This window comes from Plodia interpunctella, chromosome 22, assembly GCF_027563975.2.
Source record: "Plodia interpunctella isolate USDA-ARS_2022_Savannah chromosome 22, ilPloInte3.2, whole genome shotgun sequence".
Lineage (NCBI taxonomy): Eukaryota > Metazoa > Arthropoda > Insecta > Lepidoptera > Pyralidae > Plodia > Plodia interpunctella.
Genome location: NC_071315.1, coordinates 2,347,115 through 2,367,722, shown reverse-complemented (window position 1 = coordinate 2,367,722; position 20,608 = coordinate 2,347,115). Strand labels below are relative to the sequence as shown.

The 20,608-nt window shown below is 36.7% G+C and overlaps 2 protein-coding genes across 3 annotated transcripts; both read right to left on the bottom strand.

The window, feature by feature from the left end:
• Positions 1–1,947: 1,947 nt before the first annotated feature.
• On the bottom strand, positions 1,948–12,554 carry Erk7 (Extracellularly regulated kinase 7). Of its 2 annotated transcripts, none has more exons than XM_053762173.1 (8): positions 12,400–12,554; positions 11,780–12,153; positions 11,238–11,444; positions 10,290–10,430; positions 9,691–9,830; positions 8,157–8,355; positions 6,925–7,074; positions 1,948–6,260 (listed from the first exon to the last, which is right to left on the bottom strand). In XM_053762173.1, the coding sequence occupies exons 2-8, from the start codon at positions 12,100–12,102 to the stop codon at positions 5,840–5,842; spliced, it is 1,581 nt and encodes a 526-aa protein (XP_053618148.1). In that variant the 5' UTR covers positions 12,103–12,153; positions 12,400–12,554; the 3' UTR covers positions 1,948–5,839. The 2 variants fall into 2 exon arrangements, with proteins under 2 accessions (XP_053618148.1, XP_053618150.1); XM_053762175.1 differs by having other exon boundaries at positions 1,948–6,257.
• Positions 12,555–19,464: 6,910 nt separating this feature from the next.
• Positions 19,465–19,971, bottom strand: LOC128679814 (uncharacterized). Its single transcript, XM_053762271.1, has one exon. The coding sequence runs from the start codon at positions 19,969–19,971 to the stop codon at positions 19,465–19,467; it is 507 nt and encodes a 168-aa protein (XP_053618246.1).
• Positions 19,972–20,608: the final 637 nt, after the last annotated feature.

The following is a 20,608-nucleotide window of genomic DNA, read 5'->3' as shown; positions in this document are numbered from 1 at the left end:
TGTATGGAAGCGCGTGACTCGTCAGACTCACAAATGATTCGATAGATGGCACTGTTCGATTTTAAAACGCGCTATGGTTTGTCTTTCGCAAATGTACACCCTCGTGGACTGAATCAGTTCGTTAAATCCGTCCAGTAGATTTTGAAAAGAGTTTTTGAAGTATGTTGCATTGAGCTCATCAGAGTTCGATGTTATTGCATACGTATAACCGAGAAAATTATAATAAGATTACAAAATTCAAGAAATTGATTTTTGATTTGAATTTCCTACTAGGTAGATACTACTATACAATGACAATGCGTTATTATGACAAGCATGACATGATGGTTTGTCACGCGTTGAATGTAACATATATTCTCTCCGACGACAATAAATAGCTTGTGGTAAAAATTAAATTTAAAAAAACTTAATTATGTAGTCATCTCACCACCAATTTAAAATTGCATATGTAAAATTGTAAATCAAGTGTGCGGCTGAATTAATATTATACTGAAATAATATTATAATAAATTATGCCGGAGAAAGTACTATTATAGTTTTATATCTATGCAATGTGGTCACAATTGACTACGTGGGTGGCACCGTTCTCGGTGTGGTGGTGTGATGACTACATAATTAAGTTTCTTTACAAACATCTAATTTTTGCCACAAGCTATTTATTGTCGTCGGAGAGAATATATGTTACATTCAACGCGTGACAAATCATGTCAGTGCAGTCTATCCTGAGTGCACCATCATGTCATGCTTGTCATAATAACGCATTGTAATTGAAGCGACGTGGAAATTCTTAACTCTGTAGAACAAGCGGAAAAGAGTAGAAGTTGACAACTTGCGCAAGATTTGGTAACAGACAAACAACGGGACGTTTCAAACTAAATATATTATATTTTCGTAGTTCGGTTAACCCGATAACTGAACTGTACCACTAATAGAGTGCTAAAAATGGCATGAATACGAGGCAGATCCTTGATTTGATTCTTCTAACGACATTAGCGCCTAATAGCCGCATTAGCAGGTAGATAAAATTGTCCCTTTTTTAAACCCCACGCAAAAAGAGGGGTGTTATAAGTTTTACGTGTCTGTCTGTGAATCGTAGCTCCCAAACGCATGAATTAAATTTCGTTTAGTGTTTTTTTATAATAAATAATTATGTGTATTAACGAGTGTTCTTAGCAATGTTTTATGAAAACCGGTTGAGCCGTTCAAAAGTTGTACTGAAATGAATATTGAAAGTCGGTTTTTTTTAATTTGTCTAACAAATAAACGTATACCCTTCAACAGTCATGCTGCCTGATCGTTGATGAGCTTTTATTGTTGTCAAAGAGAGATCGCATTCATTGCTTGACAAATCATGTCCGTGCAGTAACTGAGGAGTTCCTTCGTCGGGCGCCGTTCCTGTGTGCATTATAAGTTCATGCTTATCACAATAATGCATTGTTATCCAAAGTACTTATACATGTGTACAAAATTTCAGCTCAATCGGTTGAAGATTTCTTCAAAATTGAGTTACAAGATTGAACACGAACATACATACTAACATACATTGCAATTTAAATAAAAACTCATTATAAACCAACTTCTGCAACTAGCCTGCATAAAATATTATTAGATGTAAAGATTACTATGTGTGTGATTGATGATATGTATTTGTATTAGGCTACAATCCTCGGAAACTTTTTTTAATGTCAAAAACGAAAATGTATATGGAGCTTGTATGACAGTAATATATTGTGACGTCACGGGTTCTGTGAGCGAGACAGAAATTTTACTATTGTATTTGTTCATTATTTAAACACCTATAATGTTTTTACCAAGTCAAATAGCCAATTCTTCTCCATACGATTAGGTATTAAGTCAAAATATATTTTTAATATGGTACGGTCTTAAAAAAATGTATTTTCATCCCAACCTCGACACGAATAGAATTGAAATGAAACAAGCGTACAATTCAAATTACAATCATTTATTCATGTAAACTCCATTACAAAAGTGTCAAAACAAACAGAAAACCTATGCCCGGTCTAGTGGACCTCTTACCTGCCTTTACACATTGCTGTGAGGACTGAGGCATTTCAATTTGTTTTATTTATAAAACGCAACGCACATATAAAACTATGTGGTGTAGAACAGAAAGTAAGTAGGTCCCTTGGAGATAGTAGGGACTAAGAGCACTATATATTTCCCGACATTGCAACGGGAATGGGAAAAAAAAGTATTTTTACGCGCGAACGAAGTCACAAGAAAAAATACTGCAACGGCGTCGTGTGGCCACTCTATCGCCTGAGCATCGTACTACGCGACTAAGGGACACAGCCTTAGTTTATAATAGGCAACAACAGCAACATCAACGAGGGTAGACGTCAATCAGACGGCCGGTCGTAAAGTTATGAGGTACCCCGGGCTTTGGGGCGTCACAGCCGAAAATGGAAACGTTCATGTTTTTTAATGGCTTAGTAGCCCAAATCCTCACAGCATTTTTTATGCATAATCACATTCACAGTATTAAATTAAAAATCATAGTCCAGACCTTAATATCTATGGTAAGATTAAAATATCGGCAGTTTTTATTAAGACCATCGAGTTTTTTTGGTCCCTTATAATACAATGCCACATACTGTGGACTTTATGTTAACGTAATAGAATCCATTTTTGTCTACGATAAACATCGGTGAGCAATGTTTAAAAGTTATAAATTTAACAATTGTCTATGTAATAACCAAGGAAAACATTTGGCGTACGATAAAAACTTTTTTTTAATGTCCGAACTAACATTATTTACGAAAACAACTTCCCTTGTCACTAAACAAATATAATGTATAAGTAGATTAAATAAAAATATTTTGTCGTCCATTGTGAATATAACAAAGACACAGAAAAGGTTATATTTAATTCGTTGAATTGAAACAATTAAAAAATTATAATTTCATCACTCATATAAGACAAAATCTTTGTGCGAACTGCACAATTTTAGGACCGAAGACGTTTTCCTTGGCAATCATACAATACATATATTACGGCACATATATTTCGACGTGTGCAAATACATTATGTACCCAGACCATATGCGACCACGAGAATAGCAAATAACACAAATAGGAACACCCTAGACATATCTGCTTCCGATCAGACGAGATTGAGTTCAAACGCGCTCAAATTGTTAATAAAAAAGAGTACTGCGCTGGAGGGCAGTCGCTTACAACATATTATACGCATCTACAATGATAGACTGAATCTGAATCGAGAAACGATTGGAAAGCTTTGGCCAGAGAGGCGACTACCAAGTAAAAATTATGACAAGAATGAAACCGGACTCTCGTGAAAAAGTTCAACTGACTCAGCATACATGTGTATATGATATATAGTAGTAGAAATAAAGGGATTTTTTTTATTATAATGAAAATTAGCAATTAAAAAGTCCTAAGCGACTGCCCTCCATATGGTACCCTCTCGTGGAACGCCACATATGGCCTATTTAAAGTCAAATTATATTTTAGTAACGTGAATTAACTACTTGATTAATTTAAAGAATTAAGTATACAAATATCTAAGTAATATTAATTAAAATTATTGCTATTTTTATTGGACGGAAATTCTAATGCTATGTGCGTAAGTTTTAAAAATACAACTTGCCCCCAATGGCTTTTAATATAACCATATTTAACCATAAAAAAGAAACATAACAGAAATAATAAAAAAATACATTTTTTAAATTAAATAATTTAACAATATTCGACATTTATTTTTTAGTGTAAATAAAAGTATTTTGGAAAACAATATTCCTTATTGGTTGACTAGAGAAATAATAAAGCACAATCATTTGAATGATTTTAACACAAACCTTATAGTGAGGTAGGACATCAGTACATTTTATTACTTTTTGATACAAATTGCGTGTTTATTTTTTTAACTACACAATTCGATATTATATTTATTTGTGTCCGAAGCCTACCTACACGTACTGTCAAATTTCATCAAAGCAACAAGATTTGACAGCTTCTCGACCAATCAAAAATGAGCCACAGTGTTTTGTAAAAAAAAAAATATCATACCATAAAAGGACATCACAACATACAAAAACAATTTGTATCACAGGAAGTCCATTTAAATTTTCTATGTGTCTTGTCTTTATAAACAAAACGAAAATACGCTTTATGGTCTACATACTAACGAGTAGAACTACATACTAAGAAGTAAGAATTTTGTAACCAATGCAATACCAAATCGAACAGTCATGATTGGTTGATCAGCTCCCAGTGTTGCCAGCCAAGAGCTCATTTATTTTTTACTCTTTATAAACAGAATGTACCTACGCATTTTCTATCAATGTATATATTTTTACATGACACATCTATCATTCAAGTTTTAACGGACTTTTTGAGATTTTACATATTTCTCGATGTTATATGAAAAATAAACCCCATTCTTAATAAAATTATGATAACAATGTTTATTCGCTTTAATATTCAGTTACAATGAAGTGAATCTAAATAAACTCAATTATGCGGGTTTTAAAGGTAAACCAATTTATAGGGTATATCCACATGGATAGTTTTTTGAAAAAATATTTGGGCACTTTTATGACTCTATAGTTCAAATTTTTTATGACACAACGTGTGGCCCGTCCAGGCTCCGCTCGGGTAAAAACAAAATAAATCATACACCTAAACATTTCTCAGGAATTACACTAGCAATCAAAGAAAACCGAACGAACCGAACCGAACGAACCGAACGAAAAATGAAAATCCGTGCAGTAGTAGAGTTTATCGCGAACAGACAAGACGCGACAGAGGACTTAAGATATGTATTGTATGTAAGAATAAAAAGGTAAAGGGGTTTCTTTCATCTCTTTAATGCGATCTAGTTTACGACCTAAATTGATCTGCATAGCATTTCGCACAATCAAATTGATTTATAATACTAATGCTATAATATTTCAGGTTCCTCTAACTACAGCACGTAAGGTTCCTATGAATACAGCGCGTATTTGTATTGTCACGTAGAAGCTAATGAAGATTTATCTAGGTATTATAATGCTTTTGACTTTGTCCTTTTTTTACCTACTGGTCGACGAATTTGGTAACTTGGTAAAGTTTGGTCATGTGATAGGCAACGTGCGTGCGACACTGGTATTGCAGGTGTTTATAGACTGCGGTGACCACTTACCATCAGGTAGGCCGCCTGCCCGTTTGCCTGTTTGGTAGTATAAAAGTGAGGGCTATTGAATAAATTCAACAAGATAATAATTATATTTCAAAATACAGTTTCGGTCGACGGGCTTAGTAACTCTTTCAATTATGTTCGCAAAGCATGATAGTGTCAGAGCCTTGAGACGACTGCAATAAAATCTGGCACTAGTGTTAGTAACTCTATTAGATATAGCGAGGTAACACATCACATTTGATTATTGATTAAATTGTCAAAGAAAAAAAATAACGTGACTTGCAGAAAACCGATGAAAAGGATGAGAAATCGCGGATCTAAAAACAAAAGAATTTCTGTGTAAGTTTTTTTTTTTTAACTCGTTTTGAAATGTAACTTTAGCTTTTGGTAAATATAGTTTATCGAATTCGACTTTTCTTCTAACAATGGATTCAACTTTTATACAATTCAAATATTAATAAAATAAATATTAGACAATGTCGCCGTTACAAATGCCATACTTAAATCAAGTAGACGTGTAAAGTCATATCTTACAATTCCCAATATATAATTCAAATATGCCGTGCAAATCTAAGACAACAAACGAAAGACATTAAAACGCCTTAAAATATCAATACCAAAATTGGTTTAGCCTTAAAACATTCTAAAAACGATATTCGTCATAGTAAACGTGAAAATCTCATCGGATACTCGTCCTCAAGTCCATCAAAGCACTCGCGGTGATAACTCCATGCCTCTGATGTCGAAATCCGTAATCGGCATCGCCACCTATAGTCACAGTGGAAAACGACGTGGTATTCCTTTTATGCTGTAAAGAGGTTTTCTTACCGCTAAAACTGTCTGGGCTCCGCCATAAAACTGGTTGGAAGTAGTCCCCTTGGCAATGTGTTTCGTTCCACTCCTGGTACGCCCTAGTCGCTCTAAGCGGCTTGTTTACGGTCTGATCGGATCTGTAGTCTTTGGTGCGGTCGAGTTTGGTGGTGCGGGACTTTGCGTCCGCCGAGGCGGTGTGTTTCGTTGGCTTGAAGTAAGATTTCTCCACGTCGTGGAACGACTTCGTGCTTTTGGTCGCCGTCGATGGTAGGGGCACAGTTTTGCTGCTGTAGGAATAATATAATATCAATTAATAATCTATACCTACTATTGCCATAAAAAGTTGCGTTTGTTGTGTATGTTTAAGATGGGTAATCTCCGAAACTACCGAACAGATTTCAAAAATTATTTCACCATTAAAAGCGTGCATTATCCAAAATTGCTATAGGCTATATTTTATCACAAAATTCTCACGGGAGCGAAGCCCCGGACAACATCTAGTATTTAAATTGATTAAAACTAAAGTGGAAAAAAAGGGAACGAAAAGCTAAAGTTTTCCCGTTCTTTATTGTTCACTTTAGTTCTCCCTACTACTACTCAATAAGTATGACAAGAAAACTTATTCCGTAGTTGGAGCGCCCTGACCGGGCCAGACAAGTTTATTCCTATGTTGGCTACATAACCATGCTAGTAGGTCTAAAAGTAATGTCAAAATTAACTAAAGGACATATAGCCTTGGTAGTTGATAGACAAAAATAACATTTTCCAAGAAGAAAAAGAAGAATTGACTATGGGCGGGTCTATTTTTACGCTTATACCAAAACTTCGAATACGCGAGGAACATACGAGAGATACGCGAGGAACATACGAGGCATACGCGAGGAATACGCGAGGACGAAAAAAATCTAAGAGAAATGTCTAAATAACGACTTAATCATAAACTAATCTCACGTTTGATGCTTTTTCTGGTGCGCCGCGTTGCCTTTAGCCATGATGCTGTACAGCTTGTTCCTGTAGTCGTCCACGGAGACCTGCTTGTCGTCCCGCAGCGGGAGAACCACGTCCGAAGGCAATGTCGGCTCGTCTCGTTCGCGGTGGAACCTGGATCCACATTTAATTTCGATGTTTTTTCATTCAACTTACAATGATATGCATCACTTGTTGACGTCAAGAATAGGGTAGCTGCCGTCAAGTTAAATCAGATACTTCCATGACATGTGTCAAAACAAACAAATATGGGTCTTGTATGACAGTGGGCACAAGTGACGTCACAAAAGTGGGAGTCAAAACGCGTTTTAATTATACAAAAACTACTAAGTTACTATAAAAACAATTGATCAATTAAAATGACATTAAATTATAGTTTATTATTACATACGTGAATGCATTTATACATTTTATTATATATGGCAACTAAACTATTTACTCCAAAACGAAGTCGGCAGACTTCCAAGGCGCAGGTGATGAAGAAGCGACGCATCGCAATAAACTGTAGAGTAAAATTTCTTCAAAGGACACATATTTCGACCTCAACAGTCGTTAATACCTATTACCGACTATTGAGGCCAAAGTACATATCTTGAATGAATTAAGCCTGGCCAATTCGAGTGTCACAAGAGTTGCGCGTCACGGAAATGACAATGACCCACCATTCCCACTCGCTTATGACAAAAGTGTTTAGTCAACCTCCTACTGTCTTCATAATATTAGTAATGTTATTATTTTAAATGTGTTAATTGTGTATAATCAATTATATAATTACTATGGCGCGCGGTCTTCGATATGCGTGAAACCCCGTGTACCCTCTAGTGGTATCTGAAAACCAGTGCCCGCTCTCTTTGTTGAGCAGAATATGCACTGAGATACTGCCCTTTTATATCGCTGCGGCACATGATTATATAGTTATGTAGAATGTTTCTTGTCTATTTGTCCTTAATTTTCATGGTTTACTGTATCATAAACGTATATTGTGTGTCTTCGACATAAATAAACATTTTATCTATCTAAGTGGTAAACCCAAAAAGTGCTGGCCTGATGTCGTAAACGATGACGAAAAGTTCGTCAATGGTCTGCCAATTAAGAATGCCTAAGACTGTGCAAAGTGGAGGAGAAAAAGCGCGAAAGCGGACAGTGGGCTCCGACGCTGGCTGAGAAAACAAACAATGAGACAAACATTCACTTACTTCCCAACATACTCGTGGTCCAAAGCCCGCTCGGCGCTCAACCTCTTCGCAGGGTTGAAGACCAAGAGTCTTTGCACCAAATCGGCCGCGTCTCTCGGGGCACACGACAGCAGAGACGTGAGCGAGGGACCTCCGCCCGTGTTGGACGCTTGTTCCTTGATGAGGGACGAACCATAGCCGCTGCACACGGCCGCGATATCTAGAGTGATATATCAACAAGTTGGAAGAACATAACACGTAGCACGTTACTATCGTCAACATGCTGTCTCTTTTTCCCATATCGTGTAAAAAACGTGTGAAGGCAACGTGTTACGCGTTTTTTTGTTTCATGGTAGCCCCCCAGTGAATTTGTAAATAAGGCTCGCTGTTCCGTTGCGCTCATAAATATTATAATATATAATATTTTTTTTCAACAAATATTTTTTTAATGAACTCGTGTCTATTCTTGATACACGTTTGCTATCTCCCTCTTTGTTGCGCGGTGAAGGGTACAGCTATATTACATATACGCTGCGAAAACCCTAATTGTGTATAACCATGAGAAACCAGACACAAGCTACGAGAAACCTACTGTAATACTTTCTATCAAAAATATTGTTATGAGAAAAAACACAGTCTTTATTACCTTCAAAGTAGCTATGAGAAACCACCTACTATTTTTAGTGTATCGGTGAGAAACCAACCATCCATACTAGAATATGAAAGTAAGTTTGTCTGACTTTAGAACGGTAAATGTAGCTATGAGAAACCACATAACACCTACTATTTTAGTGTATTGAGAAACCAACCATCCATACTACAATGTGAAAGTAAGATTTTCTGACTTTATAACTTGATAGCATTGGATGATAATGATTTTTGGTATATATATTAAGAGCAAGCAACATCTAGGATACTTATTGCAGCTAATAACTAATATATTTACTGGATTGAGCACGAACTTTATTTTTATTTAATGTAGCTGACGTATAGACTGGTCAAAGCGATGAAAATAAATTAAATCGCAGTCTTCTGTCGGCAACACTGGGTGTTTATCAACTATTCTATTTGGTACTGCAATGCCAGAAAATATAGTTTAAAATCAATTTTTCTTAACTTTCTTGACAGGCGGTATACTCACTGGTATCTAACGCATAACCTTCCAAAAGCGCATAAGGTACATAGTGACTAACATCTTTTGTTCTACGACTTTTGTCTAAACGTAATAAATACAAAAACTTTCTTGTTGTTTCTATAAAACGTTAACTCTATGTTCGATTCCGCTACATAACGCTACTGTACTGTCTCGTGTTGCTTGGCTATTACATAGAGTTAGGATGTGTAGAATCGCAAATTAGATTCTATTTTATTTTATATGAAAAAAAAACTACGAATCACGAAAAGTCGTAGATTAAAAGTTGCTTGTTTTGATGTACCCAAGTAGTCTTTAGGAGGTTTGATACCAGTAACCCTGTATAATTAAGCAGTCATGTGTTCAAAGCCCAAAAGTTTTCTATGAGAAACCACACGCAAGTATGAGAAACATTATACATACCGTCAGTGGAGGGTTTGGGCAGCGCACACATGATCCTCTCAACCTGGTTGACAGTGGAGGTCCCCGGAAATAGGGGCTTGCCCGTCAGCATCTCGCCCAGAATGCAACCCAAAGACCACATGTCTATACCTTTCGTGTAGCTGCAATTGAGGAAAATAGGTTCACAACAGTTTCTCAGTTGGCGGTGTGATGCCTATATAATATAATAAATAGTTTATTTTTATTATAATACATAATAATGAATAATGGATGTCGTACGAGGCGACTAAGGGACTTAACAGTCTAGGCAGCTGATAGGCAACGATAACATTCCCAAGGAGGATTGACTTCGGGCTGGCGGCCGGCTGTTTTTTTGTTTGTAATGAATAATACACTCAAAAACTAACCATAGGCCAACTTAGATGAAATTTAGCACAGAGACGAAACCTTCAGAAGTGACATAGGCGATATTATGGTTTTACGCTAGTTAAATAACAAATTAAATCCAAAGCTACAAACTACTAGCGTTTGGGAACGACCGCCGCTGCGAATCTTCCCGGCTCCAAACGCAACCTGAACATACGGAGATGAGAGAGAGATGCAAGATACATAAATCTCACTTCTTGCTAGCGATGAGTATCTCGGGCGCTCGGTACCACCGCGTCGCGACGTAGTCTGTGAGACACGGGTCCGCCCCCTCCTGTCCCCCGGAGTATATACTCGACACCGACCGGGCCAGTCCAAAATCTGCTAGTTTCACCCTGCAAAGCGAAATATATATATATATATATAGATTATCAACAATAACAAAAACAATAACAAGCTCGCTAATAACATAGACTGTTCAACTGTTTAAATTCACAAAAGCTATGTTATATGAATTATCCTATACTTAATTTAGATGATAAGAATAGAAATATAATTTAATGGTTAACACTGTAATGATAGGGCTATGTACAGCCAACAGCACATAAAGTTATGCTGCATAAACCTCTATAGCGCGGTAATAGCGACGAGTTTGCAATGAATTATGTTATTATATTATGAGCAACGGTAGGTTGTAGACTGTACATACGAAGTGGTACATATTCTTTGTTGTGGCTGTCCCATTCTATTAAAATCAAAAAATTTTCAGGGGCTCAAGCTCCTTGAATTTTTTTTTGTTTTAAATATTTGTTATCATTTACACCTCTCGGGGTAGACAGAGACAGAAGTTACGAAACTGGCATAAGACCTAAGGTCAAATTCAGATTAAATTGTGACAAGTTGCCCATCGCCTATAAGAATAATTTTCAGTTTATAGCTCCGTTCCCTGGATTGATTTAAACCCTGCCTCATATTCCCTTATTCATAAAAAATTAACCTGCTTTAAGTTATAAAAATATTTTGTCTCACTCTATCAATGTGTACTATTGTAAAGTATACAATAACATAATTGAACTTAAAAGTAAAACTCATGAAAATATGGTAAATTCTCTACCTCCTGGACTACCAACATGGATTGAATTAAATATAGGAGTGGTAGAAAAAATATAGCTACAAATGATGAGGAATAAAAATGCAATTACCTACAAGCGCTGTCTATAAGTACATTACTAGGCTTCTGGTCCCTGTGTATGACATTCCCGGAGTGTATGTACTTGGTGGCTTTCAGCATCTGGTACATGATGTATCGCTTGTGTATGTCTTTCAGGATGTTGCCACGTTTGATCACGTTATGGAGGTCAGTCTCCATGTACTCGAAGCCGAGGTATATGTCGCGGTTGTTTAAGGCACTGTAAGATTTTTTAATGGTAAAATTGACAACTTTTCTAATACAGTGGGAGTGGGGAGATTACTAAATTTATGTAGAGTTTTAATAGTATTTTTTATTCTTGTAGCCTGTAGTTGTGACCCACTGCTGGGCTAAGGCCTTCCCCTCCTTCCAAAAATCTCTATGACTGCTGTATGCTGGCACCCCTGCTCAGTTACTATAAGTTTCTATTAACAATAAGAAGATACTTAAATATCTTAAAAAATAGTTCTTTCATAGACCCTAACTTTAACAGAACCAATACTTGAATCCAATCATGGCCTAATTCAATCTAAAATTCCGATATAAAGTACATACCGGTGTATACTGTGAAGTTTCACAATATTTGGATGATTACGGAACGACTGTAAAAATATTATCTCTCGAAATGTCCTCTGAGCATCAGTTTGGTTCCGGAATGCATCAAAAATCTTCTTGATTGCGACAACATCCTTCGTCTTCTTATCCACCGCTTTCCACACTATCCCATAGGCGCCCTTACCAAGCCTTTTCTTGATCTCGAACCTCTTCTGTATGTGCTCATCGATTTCAGACATATTTTTTTCTGGACTTTTCTTTGGAGCTGGTTTTGGTACATCTTTTTTTCTTTCTTCCTTCTTCGCGTTTTGTTGTTGATTCATTTGTAATTTGCGCAATTATACCCTCTAACTACTTAGTGGTGAAATCCAAAGCTGAAATAAAACATCGTGTAGGTTTCACGAGTTTCTGAAATTCATTACAGTAGGGAACATAAAATGCAAATTTTACGCGATATTGCTAACTTATACGGCCGTGGTCGCAAAGCGTGACGGCGATTATTTTAATTTATTGATTCAAATACACTAAGCAACCGAAAATAGATCAATACCAACAAAAAATATTTTTCTATATAATATTCGCCAAACTCTACTAAACTTGTAATATAAGTTGGAACTTACACAGTAAACTGCTTTCACACCATTCAAACAACATTTTTAGATGTTTACGAGAGAATATTGCGTGTTGAATACAATTTTATGGAAAAAATCGGCACATTTGAACAGTAGATTGCCGAAAGTCATTTGTTTACGGCGCCCATTCTAACAACATGTCAGTTGCCATGACAACTGCGGATGACAACTTAGTAATGAGAAAATCCATAATTTGTTTAATCGATATTCAATGATATCGATCAAAATCTACTACTAAGGTCTAGGTATCTAGGTAGTAGAGTAGGTACTTAGTAAATCATAGAATGAACTATGTTTAATAAATAGATGACATACTTTTAAATTGGATATAAGATGCCTACACATCCTGAAGACGTATGTTGAAAAATCGATGTTATTACCTAGTTTAAATAATTTATTATTATATTCACCAACAACACTCCCGAAAATAATATTAACGTAGAAGTCACACATTTGTAGATATATACGTGTATATATTTGTTTAAATTATATTTCATTTGTTACATTCCTTCAATAATTAGGGAATTAAATATGAATTTGAATAAAACAATTAATTTCAGATTACATTTTACTGAGGTAATATTCAAGAACAAAGAATGAAAATAAATATATTAAGTAGATGATAATTAGGTACATTTATTCTATTGTTTTGCGCTCACACGGTAAATCATTGATAAATAGTAGGTAGGTATTGCAAGAGTCTGGTAGATTTTGGTTAAAGTTATTATAAAATACAATCTAAAATTACCTAAAATCTACTTATTTGTCAATATTGTAATTTTTATATAATATACTTAATATGAGCAGGTGATTTATGTAACATAATCATTTAATCATGCATCCAACACAACATAGTAAAGCTTTAAACATTGTAAAAAACGTGCATATAAAAATAAAATCTTTAAAAGTTTAAAATAAAAAAATATGTGTTTATAGGTAAGTACATAATAAAATATAAAAATAAGTTATCACACAATATTCCAATACTATCTATTAGAATAACCATAATCTGTAACACAGATAACATAATGTGACCGTCAAATTATGTGCTCTCAATTCAATAATAAGGGCACTATTATTACAATTTAAACTTTAATGAAATGGAATGGAAAAACGTTTAATATGTCATGTAAAAATTAAATACTAGCTGAGTCCCGGTGCTTCGCTCCCGTGGTAATGGCGAGATAAATACTTAAATACTCAATGACACATGAATGTTGTAGCTTCCTACTGGTAAAAGAGTTTTGGCTATCGGTTGATAAGTTCCAAAGATAACTTACTACCGCATACTTACAAACACTTTATCTTTATAATACTTAAACGTTTAGATATAGCAATCAAACTTGCAACATCCCATACAATTACATAATATTTAAACACTTTGACAATCATTAAGTAGACTAATTTGACACCACATTCTTACAATTACATATGAATATGATCTATAAAAAGCTAACTAACCGAAAGGTCATACATAATAGGTAGTGAGTTAAGTTTACTGCAGCCGAAGACTTTAAAAAAAACCAAAATTTATTTAACTAATTTATTAAATGAAATAAAATTACAACATAAAACTAAAATGAAGTCTAATGGTCGATGTTAGAACCAAAAGTGAGTATTGCGCGATGTGTCGCGCAATTCCCGGATTTGAAGGCACGTTGCGCTGACTCGGCGGCACGTGTAGGCGACTGTCGTCACGCGGTGCATCCAGGCCGGCGCTTGCGCTGCACTTTACATGTATTAGCTGCGCGTAACGCCTCCCCCCGCAGATCGGCAACTATCCGTAGGTCTTACTGAGGATATTGCCGGAATGTTGCTGATGTCGATTTTCACATCTTTAGGCTTGATGTCTTGGATACGGGAATAATGTCCATCGGGATAATCAGCCTTCGGGATATCTTCATCCTTTGATTTTAAACTTCTGCGACGGAGTTTCCAGTATGTCAGGATGAGGGCGAATATGAATGTTCCAAATAATAACGTATATGAAGGTATAGTGGTATGGTAGAGGCTGCTCAGATCGTTTTTCTGTAATGTCGCAGGATGCTGTAGCGATATCTTAGCGTTCGTCTCATGTAGATGTTCTAAATTGATGGAGTTTAGTCTTACAGTTGGCTGAAGCTTTGATGTGGCGAGCTCCTCAGTTGGTAGTTCCGCTATTTGTACAGCGTGTCCTTTAATACGATTCTGAACGTTTGAGATAACAAAGTCCAACGTTTTCAACATACAACTAGGCGGGACGGACACTAGATAGGTTCCTTGGAGATTCTTGTAATACTCTTGTCTACAGGATATATGTAGTCTGGTTGTGGTTGGCAGGCTGATAGTATAGTGTTGATCGTCTAGCTTCTCGAGGGCTGAGCTGGTAAGGTTTGCATGAATGAATTGACAAGATGAACTGATTGACTGGTCCATGATGAGATGCTGGATACAATCTTCATTGTCTCGAATCTTTTGTTGCAGCTCTTCTTTGCATATGTACCAAGTGTTGACCTTCGGACATTCTGTCGCTATGTACATAGAATCAGTTTCCTGAATTGCTACATAGGGCTGGATAGGGACAAGTATTTGATTTTGTTTATTAGGAGCGATGGATAACTTGTAAAGTGTATAGGTGAGAGGGGAAGCAATCGGTACCATGAAAACTATAGCTAATTTATTACCTACATAATATGATCCCGTCTTAATTATCTCATAATATTCCCTTAAATCAATGTTAATTATCTGCTCTTCAGAATAGAGCTGTCTTAATCTACTTATAGTACTATTTAACGTGCTAATATTAATCATATAGTGAGCTGTAGTTTTACTTTGAATGAAGGCTACCATATTTTCGAGATTATGGATCTCTTCATATAAATTATCCGTATTGTCTGATATAATAATAAGATATTGAGCTAGATGGGCATACTTAATCATATCATAATCTCTACTTGCATCTGAATTTAAAATATGATCAATGGAATTAGCTAACCTATTCTGATTTTTGACTATACTGTCTAGTACTATTGAGTGTTTAGCTATCCATTCCTTCCCTAGACTTATGTGTTCATTTAGTTCAGTTTCTAATTGTTTTTCATTATTTTGTAGTACTTTAATTGCATTATCATACTTTATAGCGTCTGTGTAGTCGAGGTTACCCGAGACACTCTTAATAATTGAACCGAGACCATCTACTAAACCTCTCCTGCTACGGGTGTGTTGGAAGCTATGAATTTGTTCGAGTAACATTTCTATTTTATTATAAAGATGCGAGATGTGGGGTTCGTATAAAGAAGCCGTTTTATTATTAAGATCGGATCTAAATGAATCAATTTGGGATTTAACTGAGTTTATTGTTAGAGAAATCATGTCTAAGTCAATGTAGTACAGGAAGGAGTGGTAGTGAGTGATCATTTTAGTGGGTCCAAGTTTGAAAGGTAGGATACCTGGTCCATTGTCGAGGGTATTAAGCGTCACGTCTTGTGCCATGGTCAGATGAAGGATGATGGTCAGGAGGATCCTGTAACAACGGGTTTATTTTAGGTGTTCGCTTGAGACGTGCTTTAGCAATGGGTCCCTTTTTCCTTTTTGTGTAAATATGTATAGGCAAGTCTGCCAAAACTACATCTTGTGTGAACCGGGGTGCTAATTTTTGCCTACTAGCTACGGGGTTACGAACGAATACTTGCTGGTCAGGGGTGTATTCTTTTTCAGGTTGTCTGTCTTTGTTCCTAGCCTCAGTAAGTTGGGTGCGATTATGAAGTGAAGTATCGTTCAGCATGTTATATACTTTGTTCATACGATGTTTGTGATCTAAGATATACTGTTGGAGAAGATGTTCATTCATATCTATGCTAACCGGGTCACGTGGGTCGAAATGACCTGTAATAACGTCGAGGGGCCTACATTTCGTGAAACTGTGTATGGAACTGTTGTATGCTAGCACAGCATATGGCATAAGATTTATAGCGGGTTCATTGCGTTGCTCTAATTTGAGAATTCGGAGATGCTCAAGGATGGTAGAATGAAACCGTTCAACTATTGCATTACTATTAGGATTGTGAGCCAAGGCTTTATGGTGTTCAATTTTGTGAAGTTTAGTAAATTCCGAGAACATCTGGTTCGTAAATTCAGGACCTTGGTCAGAAATTATAGTTATAGGGACGCCATGGTGTGTAAAGAATTTGATGAGGGCTTGTACTACACTTAGGGCCGTTCCGTCTCGGAGATGGTATGCTTGTGCGTATTTAGAGAATGCGTCAACCAAAGTTAAATATTTTTCGTTTTCAATAGTGAACAGATCAATATGTAGTGTTTCAAAAGGTTTAGACGGGGGTGGTACTATAGCAAACCGTTGCTTTATGGGGTTGCGGTCATATTTTGCCATTCCGCAGATATTGCATTCATTTATGTATTTTGATATGTGTTCCTTCATTTTGGGCCAAAAATACTTTCGTGACAGTGCTAGATAGCACTCGTTGGTGCCACGATGGTTAGTTTTTCCTTCATGATAATTTCTAATTATATTTTGTTGTTGCAAGTATTCCTTAATGTTCTCTACTTCTACCTTGGTTAAGACAAGGTCCATAGCTGAGCTTTTAAAATTTTCTTGTATAATTGGGATAATTTTGTACATAGCTAAGGGGGGAATAATAATAATGCCTGTACGTACTTTGGGGTTGACGTATTCTTTAATTGCATTGATAGTGTCTATTTCAAGATTGGACTCTGATAACTGTATAGTTGTTTTAATATGAGATTCAAATGGTTTGCTAATAGCGGGGCGTCTTTTTATGTCGCCGACTACCATTAAACATATTTGTCTGTGAAATTTGTTGAGAGGGTCATCTGTGATCGGAATTTCTAAAATAGGGTGCTCTGCACTCGTATGTGCTGTAACTGTGGTGGATCGAGATAAGGATGGACATCTTTCTGACGGTTGCACGGCTATTGAACTAATCTCCTCATTGTGGATTTCCACACGGGACAGAGCATCTGCATTAAGATTAGTTTTACCCTGCTTATAGATAACGGTAAAGTTATATTCGCTTAACTTTAACCGCCACCTAGTCAATCTAGCATTAGGTTCCTTTAGACTCATTACCCATTGGAGGGGCTTGTGGTCAGTCACGATTTTAAACTTTCTACCAAATAAGTATGGGCGGAAATATTTGGTAGCCCAAACAATCGCTAACAACTCCTTTTCAATAGTACTATAGTTTGTCTCACTATCGTTCAGTGTTCTTGAAGCGTAGGCAATAGGCTTATCTGAACCTATAGGGCCTTGAGATAAGACTGCACCTATAGCCAGATTGGATGCGTCTGTAGTGAGAACAAACTCCCTGTTGAAATCGGGATATTGTAGTATTGGATCGTTGGTAAGAAGAATCTTACAACGTTCAAAGCAATTTATGTAGTCAGGGTTGTTAAGAGCAATTTTGGAACCTTTCTTAAGACACTGTGTCATGGGCTTAGTAATCCGGGCAAAATCGGGGATAAATTTTCTATAATAGCCAAGCAGACCAAGAAAACGTTTGATTTCTGTTGCTGTCTTGGGTATTGGGAATTTCTGGATAGCCTCGATTTTGTCGGGATTAGGCTTGATACCGTCTTTGCCAATGATATGACCAAGGTAAGATGTTTCCAATTTTAAAAATTCAGACTTATCCATCTGAATTTTAAAGTTGGATTCCCTTAATCTGGCAAATACTTTTTCCAGGTTCACCATGTGCTCCTGAAGTGATGTGCTAAAGACGATTATGTCATCCAAATAAACCAAGCAAATGGTGTTTTGCAGGTCTCTGAGCACATTGTCCATGACACGTTGGAACGTAGAGGGTGAATTTTTCAACCCCATGGGCATACGCAAAAATTCAAAATGCCCATGCTCTACGTTGAACGCTGTTTTAGGGACATCTTCAGGGCTCATTTCTACCTGATAGAATCCGCTTGCTAAATCCAAGGTTGTGAAGTAGTGGCAGTTACCAAGCTTATCCAACACATCCGTGATGTTTGGGATGGGGTACTTATCATCAATAGTTTTTTCATTTAGTTTTCTAAAATCCACTACTATACGCCACTTGGTTTTGCCGGAGGCATCCGTTTTTTTGGGCACTACCCAAATCGGAGAGCTCCATGCGGATTCTGATGGACGGATTATACCCTGTTCTAACATCTTTCCGATTTGCTGTTGTACCTCTTGCCTATGGATAAAAGGGTACCTATAGGTTTTCGTGTAAATAGGCACTTCGTCAGTAGTACGGATGTGATGTTTTATCTTATTCGTAAATGTGAGAGGCTCACCCTCTATATAAAAGACATCCGCATAACGAGAACAAAGATTCTGTAAATTAATACGTTCCTCATCATTAAGATGGTCGGTACGTAAACGAGAAAGGACTTGTTCCACTCGTGAAGAGTTTAATTGTCCATTGCCTATGCTATTTATATTGAAAGCCTCTGCGTTAATCGGCATATGCATTGAAAATATTAGATCATTATTAGTAGGATTACTGATCTCTATTATACCGCGATTTTTTTTTACAATAGTAACGCATTCATGTACTAAGCAATTTGATATAGTTTGTTCAGGAATTATTACTTCGCCGTCACATGTGTTAATTGGGACTTTAACTAATTTTGACGAGTTAGCTGGGATAATATCTTCGTACCAGTTACAGTTTCGCGAATTATACATATGTATGGGAGTAATTGAATTCTTTGTATTAAGTGTTTTCGTTTTTAGATCGATATTAGATTCCCATTTATCGAGTAGATCCAATCCTATCAAACCGTCAAAATAATCGTGAAATCTGTAAAGAAATAAGGTAATTTCGCCACTGTCTTTAATTTCAGGGAAGCATGGTAATGTAACTGAATAGTCACTGCGAGTGGTTGCATGTACGTTAGAAATTTCTAAAGGGTCATATGTCAAGGGTATGTTAGGGTAATATTTCTCTACACTCTCAGGACTAATAAAAGATTGATTAGCTCCTGTGTCTATAAGAAATTTTAATGGTGGGTCAGATATACTTATGTACGGGAGCTGTCGCTGAGTCAGTAGATTAACTTCTATTTTTGTTTGTCTGAAGGACTGCCTTTGTGAAAATCCTGCTGGTCATTGCCACACGAATTTTCAGCGATCTCACGGGGTTCATAGTAAGAGGGGTAGGTTTCTTCATTATTATCATAAGGGTTGTCTGTTTGCTCGTAATAGTCTAAGTCAGGGTTGGTCACGAAATAGGGTTGGTTATCGTATGAGTCATTATAGGGATCGTACTGATAGTCGTAGCACTCGTTAACATTCATTTCACGAGTTTTGAAATAGTTGGAGGGTGGTGGATTACCAAACCTCCTCCAGTCATGTCCAGATGGGGGTAGTGGTTTAGGCGCAAAGTGGCTAACACCACTCATAGGTCGCGGTGCGTTATTCGCATTTTGGGGTCGTTGGGGTAGAGCGAAGACATTGCTGCGAGGATTATAATTAGGAGGTGGAGCACCAAATATCTGCTGAGTGCGTGAAGGTCCGCGATATTGAATATTTTGATTACTAGGAGCACTAAAATTAGGTTTCCACATTATAGGTGCACGGGGTGCAAATTGCATAGGTTGTGGCTGTGGGCGAGAGGGCCCAGGCATATTAAAAGTAAACGGCTTATTATGCGAAATTTGTTGCGGTGGTGTATAACCTGAATTATTTTTACTAAGAAGCATATGGTGAGTTTTGCCTTCATTTCGCTGTTGCAGATACAAGGTGTTCATTTCCTCGTGAACAAATTCAAGCGCCTTCTCTATGGTTTCAGGCCTCATGCATCTTATACGCGATCCTAACGGATCTCTTAGACCGCGCAAATATGACTGTAAAGTAAGTTTCTTATACAATTCGCGTTTAGATTGTACGGTAGTCTGAATAGTTTCATGTAAGCTAACGTAAGTCATAATAGTGCTATAAAGATTTTGACATTTTTCAAAAAATTCTTGCGGGGTGCATGAGCCCTGAGTCAGGAGTGCAAGATCATTATAAAGTGAGGTTTCATCTCTCTGGTCAGCAAAATTATTGATCAGAGCGTTGCGGATACCTTGCCAGTTATCTGGTACACCATTAGAATTTATAAGGCGAGCGGCAGACCCAGTCACTTTATTTAAGATCCCGTTAATTAAGGCCGCATTTATAAGGGCATTATCTGATGAAATAAATTGTTCTACTAACTGATCA